The 21,367-nt window shown below is 35.0% G+C and overlaps 1 protein-coding gene across 3 annotated transcripts in view; it reads right to left on the minus strand.

The window, feature by feature from the left end:
- LOC106872072 (RNA-binding protein Musashi homolog 2) overlaps positions 1 to 21,367 on the minus strand; it is a 297,794-nt gene that overhangs the window by 80,480 nt on the left and 195,947 nt on the right. For all 3 annotated transcript variants that reach the window (XM_014918924.3, XM_089353366.1, XM_089353365.1), the window contains one exon: positions 1,815 to 1,897. In XM_014918924.3, the coding sequence (XP_014774410.1) occupies positions 1,815 to 1,897 (83 nt within the window). The remainder of the gene's footprint in view (positions 1 to 1,814; positions 1,898 to 21,367) is intronic.

A 21,367-nucleotide genomic window follows, 5' to 3' on the forward strand; every position in this document is an offset into this window, starting at 1 on the left:
TATATATATATATATTATATTATATTATATTATATATATATATATATATTATATTATATTATATATATATATATATATATATATATATATATATAAGGTGTGTGTTTAAAAAAAATAGAAGAAAGTGCTGAGATCAAGTGTTGGATTTGAATGCTGCTACGTCTGCTGTGAACCATTCAGCTCTAACCAGTCAAATTTGAAGGAAACACTAGTCTTTATTTCGTTTTGGGATTTGGTTTGCAAGATTCTTTATGTGAGTTTGTGTGTTGAAGCATATTCTGTTGTGTCTAGGGAGTCCTTCTCTTTTGGTGCCTTATAATTTAACTCACTCACTGGTAAAATTTCCACTTATTTCTTTTTTATTTTCCTAAAAACCTTGCAGCCTTTTAGTTTTGACTGTTGAAGACTATTGAAAATGTTGCAAGACACAACAAAAATTTTAAAAACAAAAGAAAATAAGTGGAAATTTTATCGGTGAGTGTGTTAAATTATAAGGCACCAAAAGAGAAGGACTCTTCCCAGACACAACAGATTACTAGTCTTGTTACAGACAAACTGGGATCCTTGTGGTTTTACACAGAAATATACAATATATCATTTTTAGCCCTTCAGCATTCAGACTATTCTGTCAATATAATGCTTATTTATTCATTGTTTTGAATTAATCATGCATTATCTTGTAGCTTCAAAATATGATGGTGTAATTTGTTTTTTAGAATGACATTTGAAGGGTAGGTGTGAGAAGCTGGATCCGACCAGTTTGAACATGAAACAGAATATTTAAATTGGATATGGCTAAGGGTTGGATATGCCATAACTATTGAAGCATAAAAGTCAATTTAAAATTTTTCTCCTCTTCTACAATTAATTATGTATCCTCTGACACGTTATGTATTCTTAAGGATTAGATCACAGTACCATGAACTTCCATTATAATCTCAATTATATCGTATTTCAAATTATTTCCAGCAAATTAAGGTATTATGCCAGTTTATTAATTATCTTGAGATTAATATTTTTCATATTGTATAGTTAACAATATTTTAATTTATTTCTCAATATTCTGTCAGAAAATTTGACATTTTAACTATTACCTGCATAGTCATTCCTCACATCTTGCCGTAAGCATTCAGAATTTAAACACTATTACTTGGAGAAGTCTCAATGGTTTTCTCCAGAAATAATGCTATAACTTACCTTTCTCCTCAAATACTAAACACACTTTGGTGCCACATAAAAAGCAGCCAGTACACCCTGGCGTTAGAAACCATGCCAAAGTAGACAATGGGGTCTGGTGTTACTCTCCGGCTTGCCAGCTTCTTTAAACTGCCCAACCCATGCCAGCATGAAAGACAGACATTAAACAATGGTGAGGATAATTTATAAGATCTGTAAAAATTTAAATTAATACCCTAGATGTCTTTCTTCTAACATAGAAGTTAATGGTTTTACATCTATACTCTACTCCAAGTCACCTACTTCTTACAGTCCTGGATTTTTCTTAGTCATCACAACCCATGAATAAAAACCAATTTGTAATCATTCCTCCAAATATCCATGTATATTGATCATCCTGCTTATCTTAATGTCCACTTTTCCAGATTGAATCATTGAGGTAAGTTTTCTATGGTCACTAGCCCTCCTTGTTGCTGACTCTCACCTGTTTCCAAGTGAAGTAATATTTCACCATAACCAGGAGGTCAGAAACACTGCTTTTTTTATGCCAATCTCTAATTATCACATTAGGCAAAGACAAGGGTACACACATTGATTACAACAATAATAATAATAATATCAACATGGCTGTTACTTACCATTTTTTTATTTATTTCGTGAAAATGTATCTCGCAGACCTTGTCTACAACATCTTCACTTTCGAAGGTTACAAACCCAAAACCTAGATACAGAGAAAGAGAGGGAGGAGAAGAAAGAAGAGAGGAAAGAAAAAGAAAAGAAAAATGTATTAAATTATAACAACATAATAATTAAACAATTAAACCCCCTACCAACCTCTACTCAATACGTAAATACATACACAACTCAAATAACATAATATTAACAGTAAACAGTGTTAAAAGTGTAAACAATGAAAAGCAATTAAACAATGTTCTAATTAGGAGTAGGTTATAGAATAAATGATAAGAGGAGGATGTTTAGTGTAGCTTCATTTGGAAATATGGACAACTGTACACACTTACACATACACACACGCTGCTGTTTAGCCTGAGGTCAGTATTGAATGAGCAGACCTATGATGATCAAAATCATTTCAGCCATGACCATCCCAACTTTTTAGACCTATTTAGGACTATATTATCTACCATGCAACTGCCTTATTTAAAACTGTGGGGGGAAGGATATGAGCGAGATTTGGCAGGTAAACCGATGTGAAAGAGAAAATTAAAAACTCTTGCAGAATTTGAACCCAGATTATAAAGGGATTGTGTTTTGGCCCTCACTCCATTGATTCTACCAATTCATTGCACATCTTTTAGCAGTTTCATTCATTGAACGGTGCCCAAACTGAGGCATCACATTCAAGAATTTTAGAGAATTATATCAAGACTAGATAATATTTAACTTGTATATATTTTATTGCTCATGTAAAATCCTGTCATCATCATCTTTTCACATCATTCTTGTATGCTGACATGGGCTGGACAGTTTGGCAAGAACTGATGGATGAGAGCAGTGCACCATGCTCTGCTGTCTGCTTCAGATGATTTCAACAGTTGGATGTCTTTCCTGATTCAAATCACATAACAAGAGTCTACTGAATCCTTGCACCAGCACAAGTGAAGTCTCTACGCAGCTCACAAGACTCAGATCCACTTCAGCTGAACAGAGCGACAGCTGAGGAAAGTGTCTTTATGGTAGAAAGTGTAATATTGAAATTGATGTAAGGTAAGACAGCTGAGTTAGACACTAATATTTCTGTTTGAATAAAATGTTTCTTACTCAACACACACACACAGGTTTCTACACAGTTTCCACTTAGTAAAAAGTCAGCTGGTCAAAACTTCAAAGTCAATTCTTTTCTGGTAAAAATATATGTACTCTACAAAAAAATCCAGCCCATTGTTAAACTGTTTTTATTATAACTCAACATTAACACGCACACACACTATAGGGGTTTATTTCTGTTTCTGCCTACTGCACACACTGACAGTATATCCAGAGATATACTTGGCCAAAGTGCCATTAGGTGGGACTGAACCTGAAACTACCAGAGCCATGCTTGCACACAGAAATATGTGTCAAGGTTAAACCACTACATCAATCTACTTTCCTCCTCATTTCCCTCCACTAGCCTCATTTTAAGATAAGATGATTAGGAGTAGAAATACCAGAGGTGGTGGGAAGGTGGGAGAGAATATCACTCTAATCTGTAATTTCACCCCGTGATAATCAGGTATGTAGACAACCACCACCACCACCACCACCACCAATACGATGATCTCTGTGGTATAATGCTATTGCTTGTTTTAATTAGAAGAAGATAGGGCACGAGATTTCATTTGTTTGAATAAATCATAGAAAATGACTGGTATTGGTTCTAGAGACCCTTGAGAGGAATAAAAACAAAGTCAAACCTAGCAAGATATGAACCTAAAACCTAGGTAAAAATTTTTTATCAAAAGCAGCCAGTTTAGCTTTCAGTACTAAAATGGTGGGATTATTATTATTATTATTATTATTTTATTATTATAAGCAGTAGTAGTAGTGGCAGCAGTGGTGGTGGTGAGTAAAACTAATAATTTAAAATTTACAGAAATAAAAAAAAAACCCAGTGTACATAAGAAGATAACAGTTAATCCTTAAATATTTAATAAGGCTATTACTACTACTACTACTATCAGTTATCCCTAATCCCAAGATTACTATGATTACTATTACCACTGATACTAATAATAATCATACCACATATATTGTTGTATAATTAATATCATAAAAGTAATCCTACACCTTGGGCTACTTATACTAGTACCAGAGCACCTCTTCCCCTCCACACTGCTACAGCACAACCATTACCACTACATCAATACTTCTCTACCATTACCACCACTGCTGCTACTGCTGCTGCAACTACCCCATTCACTACCACAGTAACTACATCAACTGCAACTGTAGCTCCATCTCCACTGAAATCGCATTAAATACTGGTTTCATAACTACAATCCAACCAGATTGTCATCATCATCATCATCATCAACACAACTATACACACCTCTACATTACTACATGGATGGTCATGGTTGGAACGTCTTTGATATTAGGTCAATAAGATAAGGATTAAAACTGAGGCTGAACAACAACAACAACATAGCAATGAACAAATGCTGCTGTTACGTATGCAGACACATTCTCAACTGCACACATGCACACATAACCCCATATACATGTGTGTGTACATAGATGCCTAGATACATATATACTACATATGCAATATTCAACACAGAAACTGCTCATACCTCTCATTTTGAATGTCTTCTCTTCCAAAAAGAAAAAAAAACTATTTTATTAAATAACCATATAAGCTTAACTTAAAGAGTGGCATGGAAAAAATCTAGAAACCAAGTATTTGGCCAGTGTATTAATCTATCATATCAACATTATTATCATTTAACATTCATTTTCCATGCTGGCATGGGTTGGACGATTTGACAAGAGTTGCCAAGCTGGAGAGTTGGACCAGGTTCCAATTATCTTTTGGAATGGTTTCTTCACTTGGATGCCCTTCCTAATGCCAAGCACAAGCACAGGTGCTTTTAATCTGTCTTTTTACTAAAGTTTCCCATATTTATATTGTTGTTTGTGTTAGAGCAAATAAGATCAATATATATCCCTTCTTATCACTGACCACACAGTGAGTGAAATGAGGAATAGTCAAACTAGATTTATTCAACCAGTCAGGCCAAACTCATGAGGCTGTTTTACCAACTAGGTAATCACACTGGAAGTCTTCCATCACAGATCTGTTCAATCTGATTATGCCAGGCACTAAATAACACTTTTGACCACTGATCTGAACAATAAATCACGTCTCTTCTAGAGCAAAACAACAACACATTTGAGCACAGATCTGCCAAATCTGGCTCATCTAGAATTAAACATCAGTACATTTGTTCATTGATCTGCTAAATCATGGTTCATCTGGGGTTAGATAATAAGTCTGTTGTGCACAGCTGACCACCACCCCAACACAAAATGCTTTTGACCTAAACTGGCTCAACACAGTTGCAAGTTGCCTTAGTAAGGTTTCCAGCAGTTGTTTCTAGGATCAATTGTCCACTCAAGTAGTGACACTTATGTTGTGTAAAGAGGGCCCAAGACATGAGTTTATGTCTTAGTCCTGCAAACATTGATAAACCATTAACACAGAATCTATATCAAATATTTGACATACTAATTAAACACATAAAGATGCATATGTGTATGTGTGTGAGAGAGAGAGATAGTGTGTGTGCACGTGCATGCTAATTCCTAAGATAATAAGGCTTACATATCCAAAACCATAGTATTATTCAATCAGACTTTTGGTGAATTGTAGACATTAGTAATTTAAGAAATGACCATTATATTACATTCACTGAGCTTTTGAATGAGTATGGGTTTCTTTCACATCAATTGTTCTATATTATGTATCTGGTCAGTTGAAGAAAGTAATGTTTGAGAAAATATGCAGGCCTTGCTTAGTTCAAACTTAATAAACATACGTACGCATTTATGCATTGTACATATTTCCAAGATGTATTGACTACAATCGACAGAACTAGATTGTCCTCATTTTAATGTCCACTTTTCTATGCTAGTATAGGTCAAATGATATTCATCGAACCAAATTTTCTGTGGCTTGATTCCCTTCCTGTCACACAAACTCTCACTTATTTTCAAGTAAGTTAATAAACACATTTAACGTCCATGTCCTATGCTGGCATGGGTTGGACATGAGTATCCAGCCCATATAACTCAGAGCAGCCAGTGGCATGTGTTTGGACAACAAAGATAAAGAAAGGTATACTAAATACCATACAGGATAAATTTTTGACTCATAAAAAACTATCTTTGCTTCAAATGAAGGTAAACCAAAATTGAGCAGCATTTGCAACTAGCAAGAGAAGGGGAGATAACTCTCAAGGAATCAACAGTCAATCTGCTGAATTAACAAGCAATTAAAATATGGCATTTTTGTTCTGTGAACATGGGTTTCTGCTTCAATGAGTGCCATTACATAACATTGTCACACCTCCACATCAGCCTGACACAAGGCTTACACACACACACACAGATTGAGTAATGTATATACAATTTGTTTAATGCAATCACTGTTCTTATGTAATAGGAATAGTTTAAAAATAAAAAAAACAATAAAAAATTCAGCAACTCAAAACAACAACAAAAACAATGAACATCAACAATATATCATAATCATTGTTATTGTCACTAGCAATGACTACTTCAAACAAACCAAACTATTTTCAGTAATATTAGTAAACATAAGCTCAGAGTACATTTGTAAGCAATTATAAACTGGGTTTATGTTAGTAGCTTGAGAAAGAAGGGGAGAGATAGAAAGATGGATAGATAAATGAAAGAGAAAATAAAGCATGCAGTTATATATGCATACATATATACATATATATATACATATATGCATACATGTATGTATTCACACACACACACACACATATATATATATATATATATATATATATATATATATATATATATATATATATATTATGCATACATGTATAAATACGTATTTATACAGACACATACATGTATAAATAAATATGTATAAATACACGTTATATATATATATAATCATATATACATATATATTGTGTATATTAGAATTACATATAGACATATATATATAAATATATATATATATGAGAGATTTGGGCATGGGGGTTGTTTTATAGCAGAAGCTTCAAAAATTTTAAGGCTAACTGATAACTACTTTAACACTATATGTCTATCTATTTCTCTATCTATCTAGATATCTGAGAGAAAGAGAAAGAGCTTACAACAACTACAACTACTACTACTGCTAATTTGACAGGGAGGACCAGCCAATCAGACAGAAACTGCCACTAGAAGGTCAGCTCAACTAGGAACTAATATATACATATATGTGTATATACACTTATGCATATATGCAAAGAATATATGTATATATATATTTACAGTCGATGTGTATTACATATAGACATATACATATACATGTATATACACAGGCTCACATACACACACACATACATAATGTATATGTATATATATATATATATATATATATATATATATATATATATATATATACACATACACTCATAGAGGATTGAGTTAGCAACCTAAATGTGTTTTTGTAGGGTTATAGAAAGATTCGTATATGTACATGTCTGTGTTCATATATATATATATATATAAACATGCACATGTACAGATGTGTGAGTGTGTGTGTCTGTGTGTTCATACCTGGACCTCTGCATCTTGGGTTTACTCTGAGATACTGTTACCAAAGTGTGGCGGTCGTGGGGTGATAGAGAGAATTATGGAGAGGAGGAGGAGGAAATTTGGCGAATGTATTGCCAAATAGTAACAGTAGTTTTGGCAGCAGTAGTAGTAGTAGTAGCAGTAGAAATAAACTCTGGTCACATATAATGGTCAAGTGACCCTTTCAGCTCCCAGACAGCTTGGAAGGGGTTTTATCTGAAAAGAAATGTCCTTGGAGAGGTCAATATTTCGGAACTCGCAATTTCTAAGATCAATAGTTATCATTTTTATCATTATTATTGCCTATTTATTAATGTGTGTGTATATATATATATATATATATATACACAGAGAGAGAGAGAGAGAGAGAGAGAGAGAAAGAGAGATATCTGCTTGTCTATCTAATAGCTTATCAGCATCTATTTATATCTAACTGCTGTTCTATTTACCTAATGATCTCTCACTAAAATTAGCTACCTGTTTGTCTGCATGTGTATATGTGTAAGAAGACCATCTTTGCTCTGAATTTCATAGTATTATTAGCTAATAGGTAACGACTGACCTTCAGGAGGCAACAATAAATGAAGAGATGAAGGTCCCCTCTAAGTTCCAACAAGTTAAGGACCCCTGCGATTAATTTCATGACGTGAAGCAGATGAGATATAAATATACACCTGGCTAAGATGTTTGATCTCTTCAGATAATGTCACTTTCCTAAACTAAATTGGCATTTCTTGTTATTGAATGTTAAGCAGTGCAAGGAAATGTCAAATTCATTGTTGTCAGAAATGCAAATTTGAATACATGACTCCACTATGAAAATAGTCCAATACCCTATGCACTTAGCCATTCCCGCCCCCTGTTCCATACTTATGCAGGTGACATCATAGTACTTCTGCCACTGAGGTACCTGAATTTTTTCTCTTTGTTTTCCACACCTGTCTTGGACTTTATACATTCAGATATTTTCATGCCGACCTATGTCATGTGATTCATCCAGCCTCTCTTTGGTTACCTACTTTTGCCTTCCAAAGAAGTGAACATGGTTGTATTTGCACGTGACCCAGTCATTTTACTGACATGACCAACCCACTGTATTTGTTGTCTTACTGAGTCTTGAATTCTAACTTATTGGCTTGGTAATCCTTCTATGTTATGCCAAACATTCTGCAAAAGCATCTTATTTCAAATACAATTCATCTTGAGTGCTTGTTTTGCATATGTTCAGTCTCACATTCACATAACAAAACTGCATTTATCATATATTCTTATATTTGAAGCATATAGAAGTGCCATGGATTTTGACCTTATACCACATGAAATGGTCTTTAGAAGTGCAATGGTGTCAATGGGTGCATTGAAATATTGCATTAGTAAGAAAAAGATATGAATTGAAGCCCATTCAAAGCTATGTTGCAACAATGCATTTCATTTCCAAGCTACGGTCTTAGAACAGTATGTCCCTTGTTACCAAGCTTCAGTTACAGAACAATACATCCTTTGTTTCCTCAAGGCCATTCATTCAAGCTAGGAACACAAAATACACCTGTTGTTTTTAAGTGATAACAATCAGGCAATTACTCCAATTCTATTTAAGAAGCTCGGTCAGTAAGCTCAGCCAAAGTTGTAATCTCAACCCACTCATGACAAGGTCCAGTTATGTATTTACATGCTCTAACCCTTTAGCATTTAAACCAGCCATATCCAGCCAAAATATTCAGTCAATTTTATGACTGGCCATATTCAGCCTCTCACACCTACCCTATAATGTCGTTCTAAAAATAAATAATCTTAACATTGAAATCTAAAAGTTATGAGACAATGCATGGGTGATTCAAAACAATGCAAATAAGCATTACATTGGACAGAACAATCTGAATGCTAAAGGGTTAATGGAGTGTCAAGTGCTTATTGTCTTAGTGATTGATTACACTTTATTAGAAGAGATAAACAGTTTGACAATGGTGAAGCTGAACAAGAGTCAATGAGGATGACATTGCAGTTTTAAGCTTGACAAAGTCATTAGAGCATCGAAGAAAATGCTTTGTAGTTTTTGTTCTAATACTCTATGCTCTGGGTTAAAACCCTATGTAAGTCAACTTTGACTTACATCTTTCAAGGATTGGTAAAGTACCTGTGAAATACAGGGCCCAATTTTCTCCCTCTCTCAGAATCAGCAATGAGTAAGTGCAAGATTGGTGCCACTCTTATTTTTTATGTACAAAACCTCTCAAAACTTGTTTCCATGAAACTAGGGGTTTGGCAGAATCTGTGGGAAAAGGGGATCAATGAGTAAGAAACAGATCTAGACATTTATTTCTTTTTATATTACAAGAAGACCCCACTTCAGAGTTTTCTAGACTTGTGGTAGGAAGTTACTCTTATGTCAGACACCTGGCCTCAATGTTTACAAGAGAGCAGACACCCAAGGACCAGGTAGTGGTGCTAAGCTCAGTATCCAGTGAAAATGGCCCCTTCAGCACATTTCTACGTGGTTTTGGTACACCAAATTTCACTCATAAAACTTGGTTTAATCTGAGACTATGGAAGGAGACATTTGAATAAGGTGTTGCTTGGTGAGATTGAACCTGAAACTACTTAGCTGAATAGCAATGCTCCTGCCTAGACCAAGAATAGCCAATTCTCAATGGAGAATGGGATATTTTTCTTATAGCATAAATTACCAGACGATTCATTCTGTATAGATGGCTATGTAGTCAAGTCACAGTCACACGCAGTCATTGGTTCAATTCCCACAACTAGATTTCTGTAACTACTATGCAAAAGTTGTGGAACTTTCTGCTCAGTACTAAGGTTAGTATTGTAGTTTACTATCACATAGTGAAGATAATATGTACTATAATTACCATTAGAGTGAGTATAATATAACTAGTAACTCAAATGTCTATTGTAATATAGCCCATCTGCTTGATACCATGAAATCTCTGACCAGCTGTGTTTCCAATAGAAACAAGTGTGACTAGAAAACCCACAACGCTTTAAAGAAAGTACGCAAAAGAAGCCCTTGAGGGACCTTGTGACTGGACTGCTTAATCTACTAGAATTAGCAGCTAAATCTCTTTCAAACATCCAAAACAACTCTAGTACAAAACTGTCACAAACTAGGATAATACATAAAGCTGCGATAAGAGTCTTGAACTAGTTTATTAAGAACATTCAAATATTAAACTAGTACAATTATCACTAGTGCTACAACTACTACTAGTACAGGTAATAATAATAATAATAATAATAATAACAGTAGTAGTACTAGTAAACAGTGTCTTATTTTATACACTCACCAGTTTATGATTAATCAATTCAATTTGTTTGTATTTCTTATCTTTCCTTTGTTGATTTCTAACATCTAAATACTATATACACTCCTTAATAGATATAGATATGAATATGGAATAAAAAGGTTATGTATATATAATGATGTAGATATATTACAATATAAAATAAAAAGCAAATGTCAAACAGCAAAAGAAATTTCAAAAAATTAAAATCAGAGATTCTATATTTACACACACACACAAACTATATATATATACACACACACACACATATATATACACACACACACACACATACATAAACATACACACAATATATACATATTTATGATATATAGCATTGTATAATATATGTACATATAAAACGCACACACATATTATGTGATGTGATATATAATATATATACATACTATATATTACATAATATATAGTCATCATATTGTATGCTACATAATATATATATGTAAAACATGTATATATAACACACAATATGCTATTTATACAATCTATATGTAAAATAATATATACAGGATGATTTCATTTTTCCAAGTTTATCTTTCCAGTTTGAGAACGTATAAAAAAATACAAATGAATTAAAATGACAAATCAAAAATAAAAATCAAATACAAAAAAATAGTTTAAAACTACAACAACAAAAACATTAGCAACAAAAATAAGCCAAAAGAAGAGAGAATGGGTTAAGTTATTGTAGAAGTGGATTTGTTATAAAAGTGAGAGAGGGCATCCACATTAAATGATAGGGTCTGCTGGGATTTGAACACGCATAACTTTAAGCAGAATATATTCAACAGTTTCAGTTACTGAATTTTATGCATTAATAATTTCTAACATGGTCACATGGTTTTATATTTTTCAGAAAGCATTTAAACAAATAATTAACAGGTACTTCGTTTCATTAAAACTTGAAGGATGAAACAGCAAATTGACCGCGATGTAATTTGAACTCAGATACTGAGGTATGAAACTAATCACCTCTAGCTATTTGTCTGATGCTCTAGTGATCCTGTCAATATTAGAAGGGTCAGTCTATTTGATGGACTCTAGTACTTCACTGGTACTTTATCATATTGACTCTAGATGAATGAAAGACAAAGTTGACCTAGGTGTGATTTGAAATCAGAATGTTAAGATCCCAAAACCCTATGCAGTAATGATTGTTTCTAATTTAGGGTATAAAGGCCAGCAATTTTCAGCGGAAGGGGATGTTAGTTGATTACATTGACCCCAGTATTAACCTGGTACTTTGTTTTATTGATCCAAGAGGGATGAAAACAATGTTGAACTTGAGATTTGAATCCAGAAAGTAAAGTGATGAAGCAAATACCACAAGGCATTTCAATGGGGTGCTCTACCAATTTTGCCAGTCTACTGCCGTTGCAATAATGATTTCTTTTATAACGATAATGATTTTGATAAGGATTATTTTTAGACTTGGCATAAAGCCATGTATTTTTAAGGGAGGGTGATGGTCAATCTTATCAAATCCTACACTTGAATGGTATATAATCCTTGGAAAGATTAAATATGAAAAGTCAGCCTTGATGGGATATGAATTGAGGACGTACAGAAACATGACTAAATACCACATGGCATTTCAATCGATACTCTTCTCATTCAGACAGTCACTGTATTTAAAGATATACAGAACCAAACTCTAATGTGTCTATGTGCACACACACACACACACAAACACACCAACTGACAAAATATCTTTACAGTTGTATATTTGTAACTTCTATATTTTAAGAATTTGTATATTTTTTTAAGAATTTCAAAAAGACATATAAAAAAAAATTAAACTGGAAAATACTAGAATTTGTTGTAAGGGGAGGAAGGTAGAGAAAGTGGGGTGGGGAAAGAGAGAAAAGTAGAGAGGGAGTAAATAAAGAGAAGGAGTATGAATATAGAGGGAGGGAAAGAGAGAAAGATTATACAATGCCTTTAGGCATTTTGTGTGATGCAGAAATATTTACATACAAGTACACAGATGCAAACACACTTATACACACTCACAGACACACAAAAGCACATGTACACATGCATATGTGTGTGCACACATTATGCTTATATGTATATTGTGGCTTTGTCAAATGACAAGGGCAGTAAACATGCCATAGGGCATTTGAAACTGGCAGCAGGGATGCAAATTACCATCACAACAAGAAAGCCGGCCTTGATACAAACAACAAAAGTGAACTCTGCTGAAGTTATCCAAGAACCAAATCATGGATTAAGTTGATCAACCAAAGACAGGCGTAGGCCATCCAACAGGCTTCCATTTGTACAAACTGCCATGCATTGGGATTGAACATGGAAACATAGATGTGAAGTAAATTATTGTTTTTTTTTCTTTCTAGAGATGGTAGAATAAAGGTGAACATTAGTTATTCTATTGCATGGTTTTAAACTCTAAATGGAGACGGAAGTGATAAAAAGGTGGTCAGGGTGTTTTGTCTTGACTTGCTAAAGTTAATTCTTATTGGGTCAAAGATGTTATGGGCAAATTATTTATCAAACTGGTCCCTAGTATAAGTACTCGTCATCACCATTTTAATATTCACTTTTCCATGCTTACAAGGGTTAGACAGAATTCACTGGAGTGCATTTTCTACTGCTGGATGTACTTCCTGTTGCTAACCTTTATCTGTTTTCACACAAGGTAATTTTCCGTCATGGACAGACATATTTTCATGAAGGGTCGGAAACAAATAACACTGAAGTAACACTCTTTACAATAATCATGTAGTGTCAAGATAAAGACACACAGAAACTTCTTTCAAGTTTTGCCCACCAAATCCACTTGCAAGGCCTTGTCTGACTTGGGGCTATAATAGAGAACACTTGCCTAAAATGCTGAATCCGAAGCCGTATGGTTGGATAGCAAACCTCTTAAGCACAAGGCCATGTTGGAATCTGTAGTGGAAACAATAGGTAGATGGTGGGGAGGGAGAGAGAGAGAAAGAGAGAGATTGGTTGTAGGGGGAAAAAAGGAAGATATACACATGCATACATACACACACAGGTGGTGGAGGGAGAGATAATTCATTGCCCTCAGGCATCATGTCTGGTGCTGGAGCAATTCTGCTCTGACAAACTTGCTGCCTGAAGGTAGTTTAATATTGGTTCTTGTAAGGGATAACAAAGTTGGGAAGATTGACGAAAAGAGGGCAAAACTAGGTTAACTCATTATCACATTCATCTCTATTACTATTGCCACCATCACCACATCACCCGCACTACCATCCTTTCCACAATCATGACCACCACCATAATCAATCTTAATAAGAGAAGATAAGACATTAACAAGAGTGGAATGTGCTGGGAAAAGGCAGCAATCTCCTTGATCTTCATTGCTATTAGTTCCTTCCTACCGACCATACACAGATCCCCTCCTTGGGTGATGGGAAAGATGGTGGTGGTGGTGGTGGTGGTGGTGGTGGTAGTGCTGGTAGCAGTGATGACAGTCATGATGATGGTGCTGTTAGTAGCAGTGGTGATGGTAATGTTGATGAAGCTGGTACTGGTGATGATGGTGGTGATGGAGGTAATGGTGGCAATAGTGCTGCTGCTGGTGGCCCACAACAATACTGAAGGTGGTGATAAAGGAAGTCGTGTGTGTGTGTGTGTGTGTTCAGTGGGCTGGAATCATTGTTCTGCCTTCTCCCTGTCCCTGAGTCCATCTCCACCACTTCTTGTCAAGCAACTCATTTCTCCCAATTTATTTTGCTCTTACTGTTATACTACAACACATACAAGCATTATTTCCAGTTACACTACACTACAACCACCTGTACTACCACAGTTCCTACCAACACTACCACCCCAATCCCGGTTGTATCCCAACTTACCACTACCAATTATCAGATATATTAACAGCACTACTACCTAAACTGCAACCAACCAATAAAATGAGCTTCTATGCAGTTATTTGATCTACAATAGCAATTAAATCTCACTCAAATCATAAATAAAAGAATGACACACTACACTCTCGGAGTGGTTGGCGTTAGGAAGGGCATCCAGCTGTAGAAACTCTGCCAAATCAGATTGGAGCCTGGTGCAGCCATCTGGTTCACCAGTCCTCCGTCAAATCATCCAACCCATGGAAAGCAGATGTTAAACGATGACGATGATGATAGGAAACTGCAGGATGGTTAAGTCACACCACAGGTCACTTAACTAGAGCCAACCCAGGGTTAAACAGCACTTCAACTATTGTGTGCAGGTGCACCCAGGGCCATGTGATTAAATCCACATTATCTTATTTTCCTTTAGTGCATGTTTCAGTATGGAAGATGGCTGTTGATGATGACCATAATGAAACAGCACTAATATTTTTATCATTGTATACAAACACACATCACATCTTGGCCTTTTGTCAAAAGATCAAAGTATATTATTATTATTGCATACACACATTACTTTCATTTACAATAAAGCTTTAAGTCTGTTAACATCGTATACTTTCATTAAAGCTACTGAATTTCTGCAGTCCCAAACTTTCCTTCTTTTTGTGTTTCATTATTGGAAATATAGACTGTTACCATTTTGTAATATACCAATAATTTCAAAAGCTTTTATTACAAAAAGTATTAAGCAGACTTCCATATATTAACATCATGTAAATTATTGCCAAATATACTGAATTCGTTCTTTCTAAACAAGTCTCACCACATAAATTCATATAAATTGCTTGAGACTAAGAACAGACTTTTTAATAGTCATGTGAGAGGGATGATATCTATAAAAATGCTGGTTGATTGGTGTAATTTGATGAGGCTATATATGGCATGTAGGAATTCCATTTAATATATTACTCTTAACTTCAAAAAAGTCAAATAAAAATTCCAAGTTATTCAGTATATAGCAAATAAATTCAAAAAAAGTAAAAATGTTGTTGAAATCATGAAACAAAAGAGTTCTCGGCAGTGATATTTCCAATAATGAGACTGAATAACAGAAAAGAAATTAAAACTACGAAAAGTCAATAGAACCCAAAAACCAATACCTTATATAACTTATCAAGTGTTTGCTTCATAATACTTAGTAAATATTAATTTTTAATACATTTTAGAATTTACTGCTCCATACAAAGTGATATCTTCCATCAAAGTAGACAGGTTTCATTTAAAACTAAAGATACGTCTCACTAAACATTAATTTATGTCACATACATGCATACACCGTAAGAGGTAAAAGAAAGAAAAAAAACACACTGAAAAGAGATGGTTTTAGTAAAAGTCGTAAATAATCGTGAAATTGTGCATATTTTATATCAGCAACTGATGCAAAGTAAACTTTATTCATTGTCGATTCCCACCACACTTGGAATTCTGTAGCTTTATATTTATTTTATTATCATTATTATTAGTTTTGTAGCAGGTGTTGCAGGCCTTAATTATATTTTGGCTTAAGTAATCTATTTCTGTGAACTTGACAAAAATCAGCATAGATTTTATTGTAAAAAATTCATATACCCTGTTTTTAGCATTTTCCTTTAGTTTTGTAGGTTCATTGACTTTCCTCAAAATTCCTCGTACTACATAAGATATTCTATATGCATTAAGGAAAATTACAAAGAATAAACTTGTGCCTGGTATCATTTAGTAGAAGAATATATTTGAATAGTTTCTATTTGCATCCAAAATTAAAAATTAATCATCCAAAAATTTTAAAGCAAAACAGATAATGGTGAGGGATATTTTTGTCCTTTTCCAGTTCTGTATGTCTGTCTCTGTGAAAGGGGCACAGCTTAGTAGTTTGGGTAATCAGTTCACGATCATAAGGCCAGGAGTTCAAATCCTGGCAGAGCATTGTGTTCTTGAGCAAGTCACTTTGTTTTACATCACTCCAGTCTACTAAGCTGGCGAAAGCAAGAACTACCTGTATTTCAAAGAGCCAGCTTTGCCACTTCGTGTCAAGCTGAATCTTTCAAAAACTACATTAAGGGTATGCACGCCTGTGGAGTGCTCAGCTACTTGCATGGTAATTTCACAAGCTGGCTGTTCCATTGATCGGATCAACTGGAACCAATAGTTTGGTCTACTTTGAATATCTATCATTAATACTTGTTTTATTTTGTGAATTTCTTTATTTAGCATTTTATTTATCAAAATGCTCTCCTAAATAATAATTTTACTGTTATATTCTAAAATTATGAGATGTTTACTCACAATACATCACATGCGCACACACACATACACAAAGAAAATAGATTTCCATTCCATGCTGATGAGTTTTCAGTTGTTCGATCAAATACACTATCTACTCATTAGTGCACAAGTGGATGAATACTCTACAGGCAAGTAACTTTAATGCAGTCCTCAGTCAGAAGCAGTATGACAGTGCACAACAAGGCCTGACCTTTGAATTACAGGTGCAATCTATCAAAGGAGGCTTCCAAACAGTTACCACCTACCCACAAGGCTTGGGTTGATCTCTAGACATGTTAAATGACATCAACATAAGACAACATTCAGTGAAATTAAATCTGGGACCTTATGTGTTGTATATATAAACAGATAAATATATATCATCATCGTCGTCGTCGTTTAACATCTGCTTTCCATGCTGGCATGGCTTGGATAGTTTGACTGAGGCTGCACCAGGCTCAATCTGATCTGGCAAAGTTTCTACAGCTGGATGCCCTTCCTAACGCCAACCACTCTGAGAGTGTAGTGGGTGCTTTTACGTGCTGCTGGCACGAAGGCCAGTCAGGCGGTTCTGGAAACAACCACACTCAAAAGGTGTTTTTTATGTGCCACCTGCATGGGAGCCAGTCTGGTGGTACTGGCAACGACCATGCTCGAATGTTGTGTATATGTATAGTTTAGGACAATCAGTAAGTTGTCATAATAGTACTCAGCATTTCAAATGCCGGAGCTAAGAGCTACGATGCATTCTCATTGGCTATCAATGGTAATAGACGCTATAAAAGAGAAGTTACTCTAAAAGGTAGGAAAAAATATAAAGGATAAAAAATACACGCAGCCATATTCTCACAACACATAGACATAAAACCTCCTGCGTTCATAACGTCTACATATGTACACACTCACACAAACATGTATATGTACATGTCTACACACACACAAACATATATGCATCTATTGCTATTAATAGCTGATGAGAATGCATCGTAGCTCTTTAGCTCCGGCATTTGAAACTCAGTACTATTATGACAACTTACTGATTGTCCTAAGCTATACATATATATAAATATCCTTTATTTACCTAATATTAAGGTCTCATTCTTTTGTTGTCACTTTATTATCATTATTATTATTATTATTATTATTATATCAATAGATAGATGTGCATGCACACTTGTTCATAAGACATACTTGAAAAACATATATTTATATGTAAAAGGCAAATCATTGAAATTGTGCTAATGTGATATGTCATTTGAATATTAAATTAAAGCACGAAATGAGACTTTCTCTTCAAATTAATTTTCTCCATCTATATAGAACAGGTAATAGTGAGTAAGTGTGTGTATGTGTGAATGGGAAGTAAATTTGAAGACAGAAAGACCTGCGTTAATGTATGTCTACAGAAATACGCTTGCACATATTGATGTAATGTATGTTATTGACTAATCATGTCTGCATAAATACACGCATGTGTATGTATCCAGAGAGTTAGGGATGGGAGGAGAGTAGAGACAAACATATTTGTGGGGAGAGACTATAATGATGTCAGCCTAACCCCAACCCTTACGCCAAACCACATGCACCTCCTGTTCACCCCATCTTCCATGCTTTCTGCTAAGTCATTGAAATGAATCCCCTACTGTGAGGTGAACTTGAACCAGCTTCTTCCTGTCTACAAGGAAGTCTGATTGGATACCTTATTGATTCAGCTACAGTGATATTAGGAAATTGTTACCATCATCATCATCATCACTACCACCATCACCATTATCATCATCATCATCATCATCACAATATTTCACTGCACTACCTAAACACCATCATCACTATCATTATCATAAGACTATAAGTCACCACCACCACAATATCTCACTACCATCACCACCGTCTATTCAATGCCCCCCCCCCACATCTCTAATGTTTACTACATTAACTCAGGGTATCAAGGGAGCCTCCAAGCAGTCATTCGATTTCCCTTGAAGCAGTTGTCATAATCTCCTTGAAATCTTACTCTACAATCTTAGAAAATTAGACATGTAAATAACATAGACCCAAGTTGTATCTAAACAAAAAAAAACATGATGGTCATGGGCGGAATATTTTTAGTCATAGGTCTGACCTTGTACAGATGTTCTCGTGAATATATATTTTCTTGTATATTTATATAACTAAACTAATCATTTGAACACCCACTTTATTCATACTTGTATGTGTCAGATGGAGTTTATTGAGGCAGATTTTCTTCAGCTGGATGCCCTCTGTCACCAACCCTTAGCTGTTTCCAAGAAAGGTGATATTTCTCCATGGCTAGACATGGATAATGAAAATGAATAACATTCATTTACAATAACCATGCATTGTCAAGGAGACATAAACACATTCATACACATCTTTGAACTGACTGGTGATCAAAGGCAATCCATTTGTGAGCATCCTGTCTTTTTTATGAGTCTGTAAGAATATTATGGGCACATAGAATTAAACCATTGGATCATAATTTATGTAGGGAGTCATGTGAAGATGGTGGTGGCTATGCTGTAGCAGTAGTAATACCATTCGTGGTTATAATTGGAGGTGGGGTGTAATTGTAATTGTCATAGTAGTTGTAAAGGTGATGGTAGTAGTAGTGGTAGTAGTTTAGTGGCAATATGTTGTAGTAACCCAATAGTGTGAAGGTTTGTTGTCCCAAGAGGCTGCAGTAGGAGACTGGTCAGCCACGAGTAGTGGTAATTACCACTGCTACACACACAGGCCAAGGGTAAAGGAAGAGGGTAGTGGTGGTTGCCATGGCAGTAGTGAAAATAATGATGATGATGCATGTGTTGCAGCCACTTTAAACACAGCTTTTGTTGAAACACAGTAGCTTTCATATGGCTAGAAGTAGGGAACCCATGCTATACCCCTGCCACACATGTATATATAGCTAGTGGCAGAGAACTCCTGCAATACGCACCTTATAATTGCAGAGCATGAACAGACAAAATGCAAGCATCTACACATGCAATGGTAAATTAGTTGCGAATATATACATAAATTATATGTGTGAAAATGTGTATACATTTGGCATAGGGTATTGGCGTTAGTGACATACACTCTGTCCATGACCACAAGGTGCCCAAAGCCAGCTAAATATAACATCCAGATCTCACTCAAAATCTCACCCTATCATCTTAGAAAGGGACGGCTACACGTGTGTTCCAGATAATTCAATGATGAGAACACTGTATTTTAAACAGGCAGGGTGGTCACATCTGGAACACCCTTCATCAAACATCTGCTGGATCAAATTTGACCTGGGATTAAATAACAACTGATACATTGTACTGACATCAGCTGGAGCCATTGCTCATTTATCTGCAGGTAACATAGAATACAGACATTACCAGACACACCTGGCTAATCCAAACACAGATACACAAACACACACAGATAGACAAACCATGCAATGTTTTAATAAATTCATAAAGAACAGTTAGAAAAAAATAAAACTCGACCACCTTCCATTTAGGACAACAGGTGAGGGGTGATCAAGCCAATGAGAGAACAGCTATATGGTCACATGATATGCAAAAAATAGCAAACAAAGCTTCCAATAGTATTTCTTGTTAATCCTCATTATAACACTGTCTGCATGTGTGTGTATATATAAATATATATACATATAAATGATGATGATATATATATCAGGTAAAATTGGTAGAAATGTTTAGTTAGTATTTACATTCCTTTACATTCTTAGTTCAAATCCTGCTGAGGTGGACTGTCTTTCATCCTTCAGGGATTGATGAAATAGAATGTCACTTAAAGTATTTGGGACAATTAAATCTAATGTATATCCCACCCGACTTTGCCGGTTCTTGTGTGCTCTTGTTAGAAATTACTAGTAGAGTACTACTCCAAGTTGGCAGCACTGTTACAGACAATAAACGTTGATTAGAGGCATTCAGCTACAAGAGTCATGTCTTATTAAGGCACATTATGGCCTGAATTATGACATTATTTCAAATACCTTTTTCTTTTTAAAGAATAATGCTTTTAAATACTTTGTGTTTAGTTATGTCTATATGTTCAGAATTCAAATTCCACTTGGTTTTACTAAGTGGTGGGCAGATGTAGTAGTGTGAGTAAAAGCATGCTTCATAACTACATAATTTTGGGTTCAATCCTCAGCAGGTTGCACCTTGAGGGTCTCACATCACAGCTGAAGTTAACCAAAATTTTGTGAGTGAAATTTTGTAAATGGAAACTGTGAATGCCTGTTGAAAGAAGTTCTGGTTTTGGGTGGTAGATTTAATCTGATGCCTGGTTTAACAAGATCACCTGGATCCTGGGTACTTCTAACAAAGTCCACTTCATTGCAATGATTTGGGCTTGGTCTCTGATGTGAGGACAACT

Source organism: Octopus bimaculoides, chromosome 6 (genome assembly GCF_046866305.1).
Source record: "Octopus bimaculoides isolate indiv1 chromosome 6, ASM4686630v1, whole genome shotgun sequence".
NCBI classification, from domain to species: Eukaryota; Metazoa; Mollusca; class Cephalopoda; order Octopoda; family Octopodidae; genus Octopus; species Octopus bimaculoides.